Source organism: Capricornis sumatraensis, chromosome 2 (assembly GCF_032405125.1).
Source record: "Capricornis sumatraensis isolate serow.1 chromosome 2, serow.2, whole genome shotgun sequence".
In the NCBI taxonomy this organism is placed as follows: domain Eukaryota; kingdom Metazoa; phylum Chordata; class Mammalia; order Artiodactyla; family Bovidae; genus Capricornis; species Capricornis sumatraensis.
In genome coordinates, this window is record NC_091070.1 from 2709732 (window position 1) to 2726609 (window position 16878).

General features: G+C 37.7%; 1 protein-coding gene across 4 annotated transcripts in view; it reads left to right on the forward strand.

The window, feature by feature from the left end:
- The window catches only part of EML5 (EMAP like 5), a 152548-nt gene that overhangs the window by 65818 nt on the left and 69852 nt on the right, over positions 1–16878 (forward strand). For all 4 annotated transcript variants that reach the window (XM_068965460.1, XM_068965459.1, XM_068965457.1 and 1 more), the window contains exons 11-17: positions 2839–3006; positions 3670–3776; positions 6478–6596; positions 8558–8744; positions 11743–11848; positions 15750–15843; positions 16777–16877. In XM_068965460.1, the coding sequence (XP_068821561.1) occupies positions 2839–3006; positions 3670–3776; positions 6478–6596; positions 8558–8744; positions 11743–11848; positions 15750–15843; positions 16777–16877 (882 nt within the window). The remainder of the gene's footprint in view (positions 1–2838; positions 3007–3669; positions 3777–6477; positions 6597–8557; positions 8745–11742; positions 11849–15749; positions 15844–16776; position 16878) is intronic.

Below are 16878 nucleotides of genomic sequence, written 5' to 3' on the forward strand. Positions count from 1 at the left end.
AGCCTTGATGCACTCCTTTTCCTATTTGGAACCAGTCTGTTGTTCCATGTCCAGTTCTAAGTGTTGCTTCCTGACCTGCATATAGGTTTCTCAAGAGGCAGGTCAGGTGGTCTGGTATTCCCATCTCTTTCAGAATTTTCCACAGTTTATTGTGAACCACACAGTCAAAGGCTTTGACATAGTTAATAAAGCAGAAATAGATGTTTTTCTGGAACTCTCTTGCTTTTTCCATGATCCAGCGGATGTTGGCAATTTGATCTCTGGTTCCTCTGCCTTTTTACTAGAGCTGAAAAAGATATTCTCCTATATTTTACATCTAGAAGTTTTAAGGTCATCAAAACACTGTTAAATGGGAAAAATCTTTTGCCACATTACTGCAATTTAATGAAGAGATTTAGCTTGTGTTAACTTTGTGTTGAAATACACCCCAAAATAAATGAGACAAGAAATGAGACCACTGAAGCATAGATATTGCAGCATATTGCTTTATCCTCACCAGGAATTGTTATGCTCGCCTCATTTTGATTATGAAAGCTTCTATAGCCATTCTAGCTTTTCTTGGTAAATCTTTTCTCTGAGATGTTAGTCCTATTTGAGGACATACTGTTTAGGTCTTACCTGTTCTTTTATCATTTCTTATCATAGGTCGGTATTAATAATGAAGGGCCTTTGAGAGCTTATAATCGAATTTATACTAAAATAGAAATGTAGTCTAAGAGAGGTTAAGTGATGTATTCAAACTCCTGTCGTTTTAAGTTGTCAAGGTAATGCTCAAACTCTAGACTTTTGATTTCAACTGTAATATTCTTTACATCAGACTTTTTGTCCCCTTTAATGACTCATCATAAGGGTTGGAGTTCATGCCCTCTCAGTACTCTTTTTGCCTCCTCTAAATCTAGAGTTTCAGTTCAAGTGTATAGGAAAAGTGAGGGAAAATAGGATCTTTTTTTCCTTTTCCTTTCTTTCTCTTTTCTCAAATACCTAATGAACATTTGCTATGGGTCAGGCATTAGAGATATATGATAAATTAGATACCATCCTGTCCTCGAAGAGCTTATAGTTTATTAGAAATAAATAGACTATTGTATTTCAGTGTCATAAATGTAATCACTGGAAATTCTGGAAGCATATAAGAGGATGTGATTGGTCTTGGTGAGTCAGGGTCACTTCTTAAAAGATAGAATATCTAGGGTTTGCTTTTAAGATAAACTGTTTATCATAGTTAAACAGTATTGGTTATTGAATAGTCATTAATACAGTCACTTTGATTAGAAATAGCTGGCTTTCTTGTTGAATTGCCTTGGTTCTTCCAGAGGAATTGATCTTAGAAAAGTCACAGAGAAAACAACTTGGAAAGCCTTACAGGATTAACTGTACCTTTCTTTGAGCTGTTTACCCAATACAGTTAAATAGAATAGGTGCTCAAATAACTCTTCTTCATTTGCTCTAAACATAACAAAATTAGTACATTTTAAAAACTTGGAATTTATTTGCTAAAATTTCTGGCTTTACTGTTTAGAAAACTCTGGTGCCCGAGTACGTGAAGGGCCCTATCAAAGGAAGTAATAACCAAAGTCCTCTTGACAGGCAAATAATGTATTCTCATATAAGAAGGATGGGACTCAGTCTTAACTTACTGGACTTTGTGGAGTGAATTTTGGCAAGTTATCCATCTAGAAGGTTACTGACTTCTATTAAGCTACATAAAAAATTGATTCCTGAAATAATAGCATTTCTGTTGGGTAGAAGTAAATTGTAATTTATATAGTTTTGGGTAAAATTTTGTTCTTTGATTAAGACGGCTATCCCTAATTTCATGGCCAAGGTGAAAGTTTTTCTGAAGTTTATAATTGATGGATCTTTGTCATAGTGAAATACAGACCTTATATAACTTCATGTAAAGCTTTTAAAACATTGTCAAAATGAAGTCAAACATTACTCTGTTTACTGTACTCTCACAGGGACATAGGCATGTTGCCAAATATCCGGTTTATCTAAGCAGAATATAGAAAATATATTCCGAACTTTAGAATCACAAAAATGGTTCCCATCATCACATGGATTTTTAAAAAATTAGCCAGAAAGTTAAACAACTCCTTTACAATTGGAGAAATCTGTTTCCAAATGCTGCTACTTAATATCACTAATTATAGAACTGTGCCCCTTGAAATCATGTATCCAAAAGGACACATCATTGTCTGTGCAAATGGACAAACCCACATTGAACGACATTATACAACATATATAGGTTTAAAAAATGACTATAAAAGACAGTTGTTAGGACAACTGGACATTTTTTATTTTGGTTAGTATGGTATATTGCATTGATTTTTGTATACTAAACCAACCTTGCATTCCTGGCATAAATCCCATTTGGTTTTGTTGTATAGTCCTTTTTATGTGTATTTTGTTGATGACTTAAGCTTTAACAGGATATTCCTCAGCTAGGGCTGAGGATAGTGGGGCAAGATTAGATTGGTCAATGTCACGTAAGACTGAAGGCCTCAGGCCAAAACATTCAAATATCCTAATATGAAAACATTGTGAAATGAAAACTCTTGTTGCTACAGGCATTTCTTAAAGCAGTGAGATAATGCCTCACAACCCCTGTGATTCTTACCAAATTATATTCTGAATCAGTAGAGCAAGCATTTCTACCCCTTCATGTACACTCATTCATTTGTTCACTGAATTTTTCAATTAATATTTTTCCCCTTTGATCATAACTAAGGTAATAGAAGTAGGATGCATTGGTTCAGGTGTAGAAATTGTTGTTTATATTGGCTTTTGTGTGTATTGGCATTTGTTTATCAATTTAAAGGTATATTTTTGTTATAGGGGCCAAGTTTAAAAAATATATTGGCCATTCAGCTCATGTAACTAATGTCAGATGGTCACATGATTATCAGTGGGTTATTTCTATTGGTGGAGCAGATCACTCGGTCTTTCAGTGGAAATTTATTCCTGAAAGAAAACTAAAGGATGCTCTTCACATAGCACCTCAAGGTGAGTGGTACATACTGCCTAAACAATTTTCCTGCCAAATAACTCTTCATGTAACTCCCAAATAATAATTTTACTATTGAAATGTACACTAGCCTTAACAGTATAGATTATTATTAGTGGAAATTTTAAAATATTAAGTCTATATGTTTAAAGTCAAATGTTGCAGAGCATAGACAACAAAGTACTTTGGTTACACTTTAATCTGTCTGATGAGTGAAAAACATACATTAATAAAGCAAACATTTAATATAGTCTCTGTGAGATGGGTATCTAGGATTCATATTTGTGGGGTTTTTTTTGACAAGAAAAATGACCTAATGTCAGTTCCTCTCTTACATATAGTTTTTTCTAGCTGTTTTTCATGTTAATTATAGGTTATATTTACTTATATTTGCACAGACATTTAAATTTGATGTAGCGGTCATTGGGGACCCAGTGAAGGGATTTAAAGGAACTATTGAGTTTGCAGTGAGTGGAGAGGAAGATAATATGTAGTACAGTTTACTGACATCTGTGTCACTTGAATAGGTAATTTCATTTGATTGTTTTATGGCTTGTCTCCATGTCAGTTGGCACAGTCAGCTCGCAATCCTTAATTTTATTGTGCTGTTTTGAAAGTGAATCTTACTTAAACAAGTAATGATGCATTTTTATAAATTACAGAAAGTCTTGCAGACTCTAACAGTGATGAATCAGATTCAGACCTGTCTGATGTTCCAGAACTGGATTCTGAAATTGAGCAAGAGACCCAGCTCACTTACCGTCGGCAGGTAATTTTTATTACCACATGAGCTTTTCCTGAAAAAATTTCTTCTTTATCTTGCTCCTTGTTTACTTATCTATTGTTATCTTTCATGGTTTGTAGGTTTCCAAGAAATGTATGACTGTTTCCCTCTTTAAGAGTTAAAGTATAGTTGTATAAAATGTTATTTATATTAAGTGCTTGATATATCAACTGTGCCTGTATTGTGTTTTATTATATAATATAGGTGCTTTTTGTCACAGTACACTTACATTGATTTCCTTTAAAATGTTCTCTTACAAGTATAAAAAGAAATTAAGGAAACAATTCCATTCACCATTGCAACGAAAAGAATAAAATACTTAGGAATATATCTACCTAAAGAAACTAAAGACCTATATATAGAAAACTATAAAACACTGATGAAAGAAATCAAAGAGGACACTAATAGATGGAGATATATACCATGTTCATGGATCGGAAGAATCAATATAGTGAAAATGAGTATACTACCCAAAGCAATTTACAAATTCAGTGCAATCCCTGTCAAGCTACCAGCGATATTTTTCACAGAACTGGAACAAATAATTTCAGGATTTGTATGGAAATACAAAAAACCTCGAATAGCCAAAGCAATCTTGAGAAAGAAGAATGGAACTGGAGGAATCAACTTGCCTGACTTCAGGCTCTACTACAAAGCCACAGTCATCAAGACAGTATGGTACTGGCACAAAGACAGACATATAGATCAATGGAACAAAATAGAAAGCCCAGAGATAAATCCACACACATATGGACACCTTATCTTTGACAAAGGAGGCAAGAATATACAATGGAGTAAAGACAATCTCTTTAACAAGTGGTGCTGGGAAAACTGGTCAACCACTTGTAAAAGAATGAAACTAGATCACTTTCTAACACCGCACACAAAAATAAACTCAAAATGGATTAAAGATCTAAATGTAAGACCAGAAACTATAAAACTCCTAGAGGAGAACATAGGCAAAACACTCTCCGACATAAATCACAGCAGGATCCTCTATGATCCACCTCCCAGAATACTGGAAATAAAAGCAAAAATAAACAAATGGGATCTAATTAAAATTAAAAGCTTCTGCACAACAAAGGAAAATATAAGCAAGGTGAAAAGACAGCCTTCTGAATGGGAGAAAATAATAGCAAATGAAGCAACTGACAAACAACTAATCTCAAAAATATACAAGCAACTTACGCAGCTCAATTCCAGAAAAATAAATGACCCAATCAAAAAATGGGCCAAAGAACTAAATAGACATTTCTCCAAAGAAGACATACGGATGGCTAACAAACACATGAAAAGATGCTCAACATCACTCATTATTAGAGAAATGCAAATCAAAACCACAATGAGGTACCACTTCACACCAGTCAGAATGGCTGCGATCCAAAAATCTGCAAGCAATAAATGCTGGAGAGGGTGTGGAGAAAAGGGAACCCTCCTACACTGTTGGTGGGAATGCAAACTAGTACAGCCACTATGGAGAACAGTGTGGAGATTCCTTAAAAAATTGCAAATAGAACTACCTTATGACCCAGCAATCCCACTGCTGGGCATACACACCGAGGAAACCAGACTTGAAAGAGACACATGTACCCCAGTGTTCATCGCAGCACTGTTTATAATAGCCAGGACATGGAAACAACCTAGATGTCCATCAGCAGATGAATGGATAAGCAAGCTGTGGTACATATACACAATGGAGTATTACTCAGCCATTAAAAAGAATACATTTGAATCAGTTCTGATGAGATGGATGAAACTGGGGCCGATTATACAGAGTGAAGTAAGCCAGAAAGAAGAACACCAGTACAGTATACTAACACATATATATGGAATTTAGAAAGATGACAATGACGACCCTGTATGCAAGACAGCAAAAAAGACACAGATGTGTATAACGGACTTTTGGACTCAGAGGGAGAGGGAGGGGATGGGATGATTTGGGAGAATGGCATTGTAACATGTATACTATCATGTAAGAATAGAATCGCCAGTCTATGTCCGACGCAGGATACAGCATGCCTGGGGCTGGTGCATGGTGATGACCCAGAGAGATGTTATGGGGAGGGAGGTGGGAGGGGGGGTTCATGTTTGGAAACGCATGTACACCCGTGGTGGATTCATGTCAATGTATGGCAAAACCAATACAGTATTGTAAAGTAAAATAAAGTAAAAATAAAAATTAAAAAATAATAAATATAATGAAACAAATCACCAGTCCAGGTTCAATGCATGATACTGGATGCTTGGGGCTGGTGCACTGGGATGACCCAGAGGGATGGTACAGGAGGGAGGAGGGAAGGGGGGTTCAGGATGGGTCACACATGTATACCTGTAGTGGATTCATGTTGATGTATGGCAAAACCAATACAATATTGTAAAGTAATTAACCTCCAATTAAAATAAATAAATTTATATTAAAAAATCTAAAATAAAAATAAAATGTTCTCGTACGAAGTATAAAAACTACACAGAAACTGAATATGTATCTGTCAGTGTGATGCTTAGACAATGTAAATTAGTTTGTCTTTCCAAGGAGTATATTTCAAAAAGAACCTTCCTATTTAAGACAGTTATTAAAAGTTTAGTGATCATAGTTACCACAATGTCTGAAGTTACATTAGGAATCTACAACACCTTTATTAATTTATATTCTAAGAATATTTCTACTTATGTACATTATTTGAAGGTTTACAAAGAAGATCTACCTCAGCTTAAAGAACAATACAAAGAGAAACAAAGAAGTGGTACTTCTAAAAGAAGAGAGCGGGCTCCAGGAAATAGTGTCCGATTACACTTCGTTCACGGGTACAAACCAACTACTTTTCATTTATGTGTTTGAATTTTGGTTCACATTTACTAGCTGTGTGACTTTGAGCAAGTCACCTAACCTCTCTTTCTGTTTCACCATCTGTAAAATGGAAATAACAGTGCTTTACTTCATAGGGTTCTTGTGAGGAGTAAATAAGTCAATACTTGTAGTGACTTAGAGTATTATCTGGCACATAATAAGCACTATATAAGTGTTTGTTAAATAAAAAATTGTCTTGTGAAAATGTAGTATTTATAAGAAATTGATCTACCTTAAAACAAGAAAAAATAAGTAAAACAGATTATCATCTCCCCTGCTGCTGCTCCTGCTGCTGCTGCTGCTAAGTCGCTTCAGTCGTGTCCGACTCTGTGCGACCCCATAGTTGGCTGCTCACCAGACTCCCCCGTCCCTGGGATTCTCCAGGCAAGAACACTGGAGTGGGTTGCCATTTCCTTCTCCAATGCATGAAAGTGAAGAGTGAAAGTGAAGTCGCTCAGTCGTGTCTGACTCTTAGCGACCCCATGGAGTGCAGCCTACCAGGCTCCTCAGTCCATGGGATTTTCCAGGCAAGAGTACTGGAGTGGGGTGCCATTGCCTTCTCCGCTCCCCTAAATATGTCTAATTTGGAATGATATTGTGGCTTGTTTTAGCCTAAGCAATTTGGCTTTCATGTCTTAATTTCAATACTGTTTCTGAATTCTCTTAGAACATCTGGCAATCCAGGGTTCACATTTCATCCTGGGACACCAGAATCTTCAATCCAACTCTTTCCTTCCCTTCACCTAGTAATCATTTTACCTGGCTTATAATGTTTTTAAGAATTTGAAAACAGATTTATTTAGTAAAAGCTTCTTTACCTCCAGTAGAAGCATTTGGGGGTTTTTGTTTATTTTCTTTGGAGTGTGGTTGATTCACAATGTGGTAGTTTCAGGTGTGCAGAAAACTGACTCAGTTGTACGTATACATGTATCTACTCTTTTTTTTAGACTCCTTTCCCCTATACCATGATAGAGTATTGGCTAGTGCCCCCTGTGTTATGTGGTGTGTCCTTATTAGTTTTCTGTTTTACGTAAAGTATTGTGTGTATGTCACTCCCCATCTCTCAATTTATCCCTCCCCTCAATTCCCCCTGTCCCGTAGCATAAGTTTGTTTTCTACATCTGTGACTCTATTCTGTTTTGTAAGTAAGTTCATTTGTACCATGTTTTAAGAGTCCTCATATAAGTGATAGTGTGTGATATTTGTCTCTCTCTCTGACTTGCTTCACTCAGTGTGGCAGTCTCTAGGTGCATCCATGCTACTGCAAATGACTAAAATGGGCAGTATTTCTCTGCACTTAGGTTTTATGAATTGGGTTTCTTGAAGTTCCTATAAATGGAATTATATTGGTCATTTTTAGAGGACCTGGCTACTTTCTTCTGGACATATATATTATTTTTAAATTGTAGTTTAAACTTATTTTTGTTTATATATATATATATATATATATATAATATTTTCATGGTTCAACAATGTGTATAAAAGGATACACTCTGAAGATCTTCTCCCTACATCTGCCCTCCTAGCTATCATTCTGCCTTACCCAAAGGGAATTACTTTTACTTAATTTCAGAAATATTTATATATAATACAAGTGACTACAAATGTACATTCTTTTCTATACCCTTTCACTTGTAAAAACAACTTTTTGCTTTATAATATTTAAATTAATATTTATATTTATGCAAATAGTAATGTACAATATACACTTTTCTGTACTTTATTTCACTGAGAATTGTAGCTTGGATTTAGCTGTCTGTAATCAGAGCAGTTGACAAAAGTTTTGGGATCTGAAATATTTGTGTTTTTTTAATTATTCAGTATCTTGTAAAACTGGAAATTGAACATCCTCTGTATAGTCTGTATTTACCAGTGAAAGACCAAAGTTAATGTTATATGATATATTTTCTATATTTAGTTACAGAGGTTATGACTGTCGAAGTAATCTGTTTTATACTCAAATCGGTGAAATTGTGTACCATGTGGCAGCAGTGGGCGTCATTTATAATCGACAGCAGAACACCCAGCGCTTTTACCTGGGTCACGATGATGACATTCTCTGCCTGGCTGTTCATCCTTTGAAAGGCTACGTGGCAACAGGCCAGGTGGGTCCTTTGAAAGACTATGTGATAACAGGCTAGACAGGTTAGACCTTTGTTTGGGTTTAAAGTTAGATTAGTCCATTTTTTTCCTTTGGTATTCTTGGAAATGAATTCTTTGGAATGGGATTTTATTTTCATATAACAAATGAAAATGCTTTATTATAGTTTTCCTTAGAGTTTTATTGTTTTACTTATTATTCTAATTTGAATTTTGAACTGTGAGCTCTGGCTTCACTTCTTTCTGTCAGAATAATATTTTTTTTTAATCTGTGAGTAAACATTATAAAAAACATTAAGTTAAGAAGTCTGGTTTTTTAATTATCTAAAATAAATTATCTAAGAAATGTTCTGTAGCAAATAGGATGACTGTGTTTTTATTTTTCTATCATGATAGTAACATGTTCAGGTTGACCAAGGTAGGAAACACAGAAGAGTCATAGCTGATACACCTCTTTATATGTTTATTCTTAGAGAAGGAAAGGAAGGGGTATACCTATAAATTCTCACTGTGTTTAAGCACTTTACTCTGCGTAAGCACGTTACTAATTTCTTAATGTATATTTGCTTTATTCTCACCTCACCTATATGAGAGTGAAACCATTTTCCCCCAGCTTATAAATGAGGAATTTAGGTTTAAGGAAAATACGTGATTTTCTCAAAGATCTCTCAGCTGCTGCTGCTGCTGCTAAGTCACTTCAGCCGTGTCTGACTCTGTGCGACCCCATAGACGGCAGCCCACCAGGCTCCCCTGTCCCTGAGATTCTCCAGGCAAGAACACTGGAGTGGGTTGCCATTTCCTTCTCACATGTCTCAGCTAATACGTGGTAAAAACCCAACGTCCTTAGTCTGTCTGGCCTTGAACGCTGGGTTAGGGACACCTTCGGGGATATATTGAGGGTAGGGGCAGGCAGCTTGCACCATCCCAGGCAGCTCCTTGAAAAGTGAGAAAACGCCCTCCCTCTCCCATCTCCCCTCCCTGGGTTTGCATCTCCCCTCAGTGTTTATTTCTCCCCTTCCCTTCCCGACCTCCTTTTCTTCCCCTTTTCTTCCATTCATTCCAAAACACTCATAGAGCACGTGCTGCGTGCCAGGAAAATCTCTGGGAATATAAATAGAACATCTTCTTGCCATGGTAAGACATTCGTACTCTGTGAGGGAAGGCAAACGTGCAAGAAAATTGTGATGCGAGGTCAGAAGTATAGGTCGGGGCTTCTTACCTTGGCACTGTTGACATTTGGGGCCGGATACTTTTTTGTTGTAAACATAACTGGATTTTTGTGCACAGTGGAATCCTGTGCATTGCACAGTGTTAGCAGCATCTCTGGCCTCTGCACAGTAGATGCCAATTATACTGCCCCTCACTTGTGACAAACAAAAACATCTTCAGACAGCGTTTGGAAGGCAAAAGCCACCCCCTGCTGAGAACCACTAGGGTAGAGGTGTGTATAAAGCCCTTTCGAAATATAATAAAGGACTGATTAATCATGCCTAATGGAATGGGAACCCCTCACAGAGATGATGCCATTTGAACTTAATAGCTTACCTGACAGAAGGCAGGTTGGGGAAGGTTTTCTGTTATGTTGTAGAACGGTGGAGCAAAAAGAAAAAAAAACTGAAATAAAAGAGTTCTTGGTGGACTTTAGTGGAAGAACTAATTAAATGGGTTAGCGGGGGCCTCGGGGGCACCTTTTATCTTCACTGTTAGTTTATATCAAGGTTCCTCTTACACACAGTTATGTGCCTGTTGTGTGTAGCAAGGATCACCTGCAGTGCTGTAGGAAGGAGTTTGGACATTATTCTGATACTCCTGGAATAAGACTGTAAAAACTGGTCATTTACTTCATGATTCTGGCATTTTAGGGAATCTGGGCCAAATTAAATTAAAAGTCAGGATGCCCACAGGAGATCTCTGGATAACCAGGGTAGCGAAGGAATACCTTACCTCTTCCTATCCTAGACTTTCAGCCGGGACTCTGACAAAAAGACCAGGTTTCCCTGGTGGTTCAGATGGTAAAGAACCTGCCTGCAGTGCAGGAGACCTGGGTTTGATCCCTGGGTTGGGAAGACTCCCCTGAGAAGGGAATGGCAACCTACGCCATTAACAGTAGCAATTCATATCACCTGGGAGAAACCTAAACCAGAAGTAACTCAAAATGGTGATTTAGAATTCCAGCTTATATAGAAAATAGTAGATCTGTATAGAAATGTCAGACCAGAGGAAAGCATTTAATAGCTTAGTGAAATGTTGACTGATCACAGTGTTGGTTTTTGTTATATATTTATAGAAAACGAACCTCAAAATCCATGATAATTGATAGCCCTATTATTTCAGGAGTTGCCTTTATAGACAAAGTTATTATGTAAAATATCTTAATCTGTATAGAGAAAGTGATTACTTCAGTCCAAAGGAATAATTAAAATTTAAGTCCTGTTAACCTGCTTGGTGCTTTAACCTCTCTGCATCTTTGTTGGTACCATTATCTTAACCTGGAATGTGCTTGCTTGCTTCTCTTTTTGTCCAAGACCTACACTTTTTGAAGGCCCAGGACAAGTAACATAATTTCCATGAAGATTTTCTCTACAGCCTTTCATCCTCATTAAGCACATATTACCAGATGGTTTTATTTTAGCAGAAAAGATCTCATTTTCCCAATGAGTTTGCAAAATTTATCTAATTGTCTTAGTGCACACTAGCATACACTAGGTTGCTAACACTGCCAATAGTAGGTGCTCAGGAAGCATTATCTCTACTGATGAAGTAGAGGATACAGTTTAGGAGCTATATAGTTCTAGAACGTTCCTATAAACACTGAGCCTAGTCTTATTAGCTTTTCAGCAAACATATGGGAAAAATGTTGATCACAAAGTCTTTATTTTTTTACTTGATATCTATAGTAAATATGACAAAAGTTACAAAATATCTTGTTTTATTTCCTTTTGTAGGTATGAAAATAAATGGGTTACTTGCATAAAATGACTTTTATCATTCTTTCTATTTTAGGTGGGTAGGGATCCCTCAATTCACATATGGGACACGGAAACCATTAAACCATTGTCAATATTAAAGGGCTACCACCAGTATGGTGTCTGTGCTGTTGATTTCTCAGGTAAGGGAATTTCTGTCTCAATCAGAATGATCAAAATTCAAAGGCAGTATACAGTATTTTTGTCTTAATCAGTGTTGCCTAAACTTGTCATTTAAAAATGACTTTCATGAGAGACTGTCAAGAAGGCAGATGGATCACATTGTAAAGGACCTAGGATGTGAATTTCATTCTAAATGTATGAGAGGTCACTGGAGCTTTAAATAAGGGAATAAAGTTATCTGATTGGCATTTTTTAAAAAAAGACCGATTATCAAGTGTGTATACTGTGGTCCTAGCCTATCAAGACTATGAAAGTGTGGGTTTGCCATCTGGTTTATAATTATGATTTAATGAGTGTAATTTTAATACCCATTATTATAAAGATGTTTTTATTTAAATAAAAGATGTTTGTCTAACCTCTGGAGACATCTCAGATACCGCTAGTGGTGTATGTGTCCCACTTGGGCAAACCCTGATCTGCCTTACTGTTTTGCAGTCACAGAGTAAACTTTGAAGATGTTTAGGGGGTAAACAGGGCTTCCCTCATAGCTCAGTCAGTTAAGAGTCTGCCTGCAATGCAGGAGACCCAGGTTTGATTCCTGGGTCGGGAAGATCCCCTGGAGAAGGGAATGGCAACCCACTCCAGTATTGTTGCCTGGAGAATCCCATGGACAGAGGAGCCTGGTAGGCTACAGTCCATGGCGTTGCAAGAGTCAGACAGGACTTAGTGACTAAACCACCACTACCACCAGGGTGAAAGCTAAGAAAGAAAGAGATGAAAACTAAAATACTTGTTTTATAACATTTCTTTGAAGTGACAGTTCTAATCTGTCTTACGAGAATAAGTTTAGATCTCAAAGTTAAGTCTTTGCTACACGTATAAAAGTTTAACAACTACACCTAGATCCACAGTGAAGGCTAGGGTGTTGATTGGAAAGAGGGGCCAGTTCAGTCCCTGAGTCGTGTCCAACCTTTTGCAACTGCATGGACTGCAGCACGCCAGTAGGGAAAGAGGGGTGAAATACCTTTAATAGAGAATTTTACATGAAGAAACAGTAAATTTGTGCTTTCTGCTGCTCTGTCTGGAGAGATGGTGAATTATTCATGTAGAGTTTGGGAGGGGATGTATTTACATGTACACATATCTGCCAAAAGTTAGGAAACGGAATGATAGCTGAGTCAGTGAGAAAAATAACAGCTGTTAGTGATAACAAACCAAGTAAGGTTTGCAGAAAGTATGGCAGAGTGGCAAACATTTTGTTACAGATTGAATCTTTCCAACTTCTAAACACATGTACACCTGCCAGTGTGGCTGACTTAGCTCAATCACTTGTCTAATATCCATTACTTGTTACTTGACAGTTCAGTTCAGTTCAGTCACTCAGTGGTGTCAAACTCTTTGCAACCCCATGAATCGCAGCACGCCAGGCCTCCCTGTTCATCACCAACTCCCGGAGTTCACTCAGATTCACGTCCATCAAGTCAGTGATGCCATCCAGCCATCTTACCCTCTGTCGTCCCCTTCTCCTCCTGCCCCCAATCCCTCCCAGCATCAAAGTCTTTTCCAATGAGTCAACTCTTTGCATGAGGTGGCCAAAGTACTGGAGTTTCAGCTTTAGCATCATTCCTTCCAAAGAACACCCAGGGTTGATCTCCTTCAATATGGACTGGCTGGATCTCCTTGCAGTGCAAGGGACTCTCAAGAGTCTTCTCCAACACCACAGTTCAAAAGCATCAATTCTTCGGCACTCAGCCTCCTTCACAGTCCAACTCTCACATCCATACATGACTACTGGAAAAGCCATTGCCTTGACTAGACGGACCTTAGTCGGCAAAGTAATATCTCTGCTTTTGAATATGCTATCTAGGTTGGTCATAACTTTTCTTCCAAGGAGTAAGCGTCTTTTAATTTCATGGCTGCAGTCACCATCTGCAGTGATTTTGGAGCCCCCAAAAATAAAGTCTGACACTGTTTCCACTGTTTCCCCATCTATTTCCCATGAAGTGATGGGACCAGATGCCATGATCTTCGTTTTCTGAATGTTGAGCTTTAAGCCACCTTTTTCATTCTCCAGTTTCACTTTCATCAAGAGGCTTTTTAGTTCCTCTTCACTTTCTGCCATAAGGGTGGTGTCATCTGCATTTCTGAGGTTATTGATATTCCTCCTGGCAATCTTGATTCCAGCTTGTGTTTCTTCCAGTCCAGCGTTTCTCATGATGAACTCTGCATATAAGTTAAATAAGCAGGCTTCCCTGGTGGCTCAGAGGGTAAAGCATCTGCCTGCAGTGCCGGAGACCTGGGTTCAATCCCTGTGTTGGGAAGATCCCCTGGAGAAGGAAATGGCAACCCACTCCAGTACTCTTGCCTGAAAAATTCCATGGACAGAGGAGCCTGGTAGGATATAGTCCATGGGGTCACGAAGAGTCAGACACGACTGAGCGACTTCACTTTCACTTTCAAGCAGGGTGACAATTTACAGCCTTGACGTACTCCTTTTCCTATTTGGAACCAGTCTGTTGTTCCATGTCTGGTTCTAACGGTTGCTTCCTGACCTGCATACAGGTTTCTCAAGAGGCAGGTCAGGTGGTCTGGTATTCCCATCTCTTTCAGACTTTGCCACAGTTTATTGTGATCCACACAGTCAAAGGCTTTGGCATAGTCAATAAAGCAGAAATAGATGTTTTTCTGGAACTCTCTTGCTTTTTCCATGATCTAGCGGATGTTGGCAGTTTGATCTCTGGTTCCTCTGCCTTTTGTAAAACCAGCTTGAACATCAGGAAGTTCACAGTTCACGTATTGATGAAGCCTGGCTTGGAGAATTTTGAGCATTACTTTACTAGCATGTGAGATGAGTATAATTGTGTGGTAGTTTGAACATTCTTTGGCATTGCCTTTCTTCGGGATTGGAATGAAAACTGACCTTTTCCAGTCCTGTGGCCACTGCTGAGTTTCCCAAATTTGCCGGCATATTGAGTGCAGCACGTTCACAGTGACATCTAAAATAACTGATCTTCACTACAGCCTTTTTTTTTTTTTTTTTCCACAACAATCATATTAGTGGCATTATGTAGTTGTGGTGATGGTCTAGTCACTTAGTCGTGTCCGACTCTTGCAACCCCGTGGACTGCAGCCTGCCAGGCTCCTCCGTCCATGGGATTCGCCTGGCAAGAATACTTGAGTGGGTTGCCATTTATTTCTCCGGGGGATCTTCCCAACCCAGGGATCAAACCCGGGTCTCCTGCATCACAGGCAGATTCTTAACTGACTGAGCTATGTGAGAAGTTGTAACCTATATCTTTTTTACTTGACTAACTTTTTATAATCCCTATGACTTCTTTTATCGCAGAAGCGGTCCTCTGGTGAATTTCAATGGTGTGTATCGCTTCTTCCTTCCTTCTTAGTTTTCTCTTCCCTTCTCATCTCTAAAATATCTTTCTTCCGCTTTGCTTATCTTCCTCCTTTCCTCTATCCCAGGCTGATAGATAGATGAGGTAAATGAGGTCAGAGAAAAAGCAGATAAGTGCAGTGAGAACCTATCCTCCCCCTTATGAATTCTGCTTTTTTCAGAGCTGTGTGCATTGTTGTTGTTTAGTCGCTAAGTCATGACCAACTCTTGTGACCCCGTGGACTGCAGCCCACCAGTCTCCTCTGTCCACGGGATTTCCCAGGCAAGAATGTTGGAGGAGGTTGCCATTTCTTTCTCCAGGGGCTCTTCCCAACCTAGGGATTAAACCCAAGTCTCCTGCATTGACAGGTGGATTCTTCACTACTGAACCACCAGGAAAGCCCAGCAATATGCATGCCTACTATTTAACATTATTTTGTAAAATTTTAAATATGGCACTGTGGTGACAGAATACGTACTGTTTTTTATCTTCTGAATGTTAATGGTCAGTTTGTTTCTCTGATTAATTTTCAAAGCTGATGGGAAACGTTTGGCTTCAGTTGGAATAGATGATAGCCACACTGTTGTGCTGTGGGACTGGAAGAAAGGAGAGAAACTTTCAATAGCAAGGTAGGGAAGGAAACTTGATTATCACATTGGCAAAAGACTGAAATTCCTTTGGACTTAAATTTTTTTGAATTATAACAGTTTTGAAATCAAGTAAACATGTAACATTTTAATTGCTGCTGCCTTTATTACCATTGAATAAATAGTGTAATTGTGGTAAAAAGATGATTTCAGAATTCATTTGTAGGTTTATCCTTTGTGAACACACTTATTAATGTAACTATAATATGATATTGGAAGTAGCTATTATCTGAATTCTTACAGTGAATTTCACTGTAAGATAAGCTATTCTGTAGTCATTTGAAAACATGATAAAATGCTCATGTATTTGAGTGAAAGGAGATACATATACACGTATTACAAAGAAGCTATAGATTATTTTCTGTTGTAGTTTTCATTTCCTAAATTTCTATAGTGAGCATTATTATTTCTGTAATAGTAAAAATATTGACAATTGCTTTAAAGGAGGAAACAGTCAGCAGGGTCAGAGACTATTTTTTAACTTTGAGTTCCCTAAAAAGATACATAAAGCATTTTTAAAATATAGATAAATGCTTTTCTCATAGTATATAAACAGTACCCAGATAGAAGATAGTTTAAGAGGACTTTGTAAAGATTATATTAAGCAATAACTGAGTACTATTAAAAATTTTTTCTTTAACTCATTTATGCCACAAATGACATTGTCTTTGCACAGTACTATAGTAGATGCTATCCAAAATAAGTTCAGTTCTTACTGATCCTTTTAAGATTCTGTTGAGAAGAGTTAATAAATTACAGTAATGACAGAATGACAAATGTACAAAAGCATGATTACCTAGCCCAATGGACCAAGCATCTAGTAATGGAGTAATCAAGATAGGGTATGGACTAGGCAAAAGGTTATTACAGGAGAAATCTATCTTTAGCATTAAAGCATTTCTGTATTTATTTCAGAGGAAGTAAAGATAAGATTTTTGTTGTAAAAATGAACCCGTACGTGCCTGATAAATTAATTACAGCTGGAATTAAACACATGAAATTTTGGCGTAGAGCAGG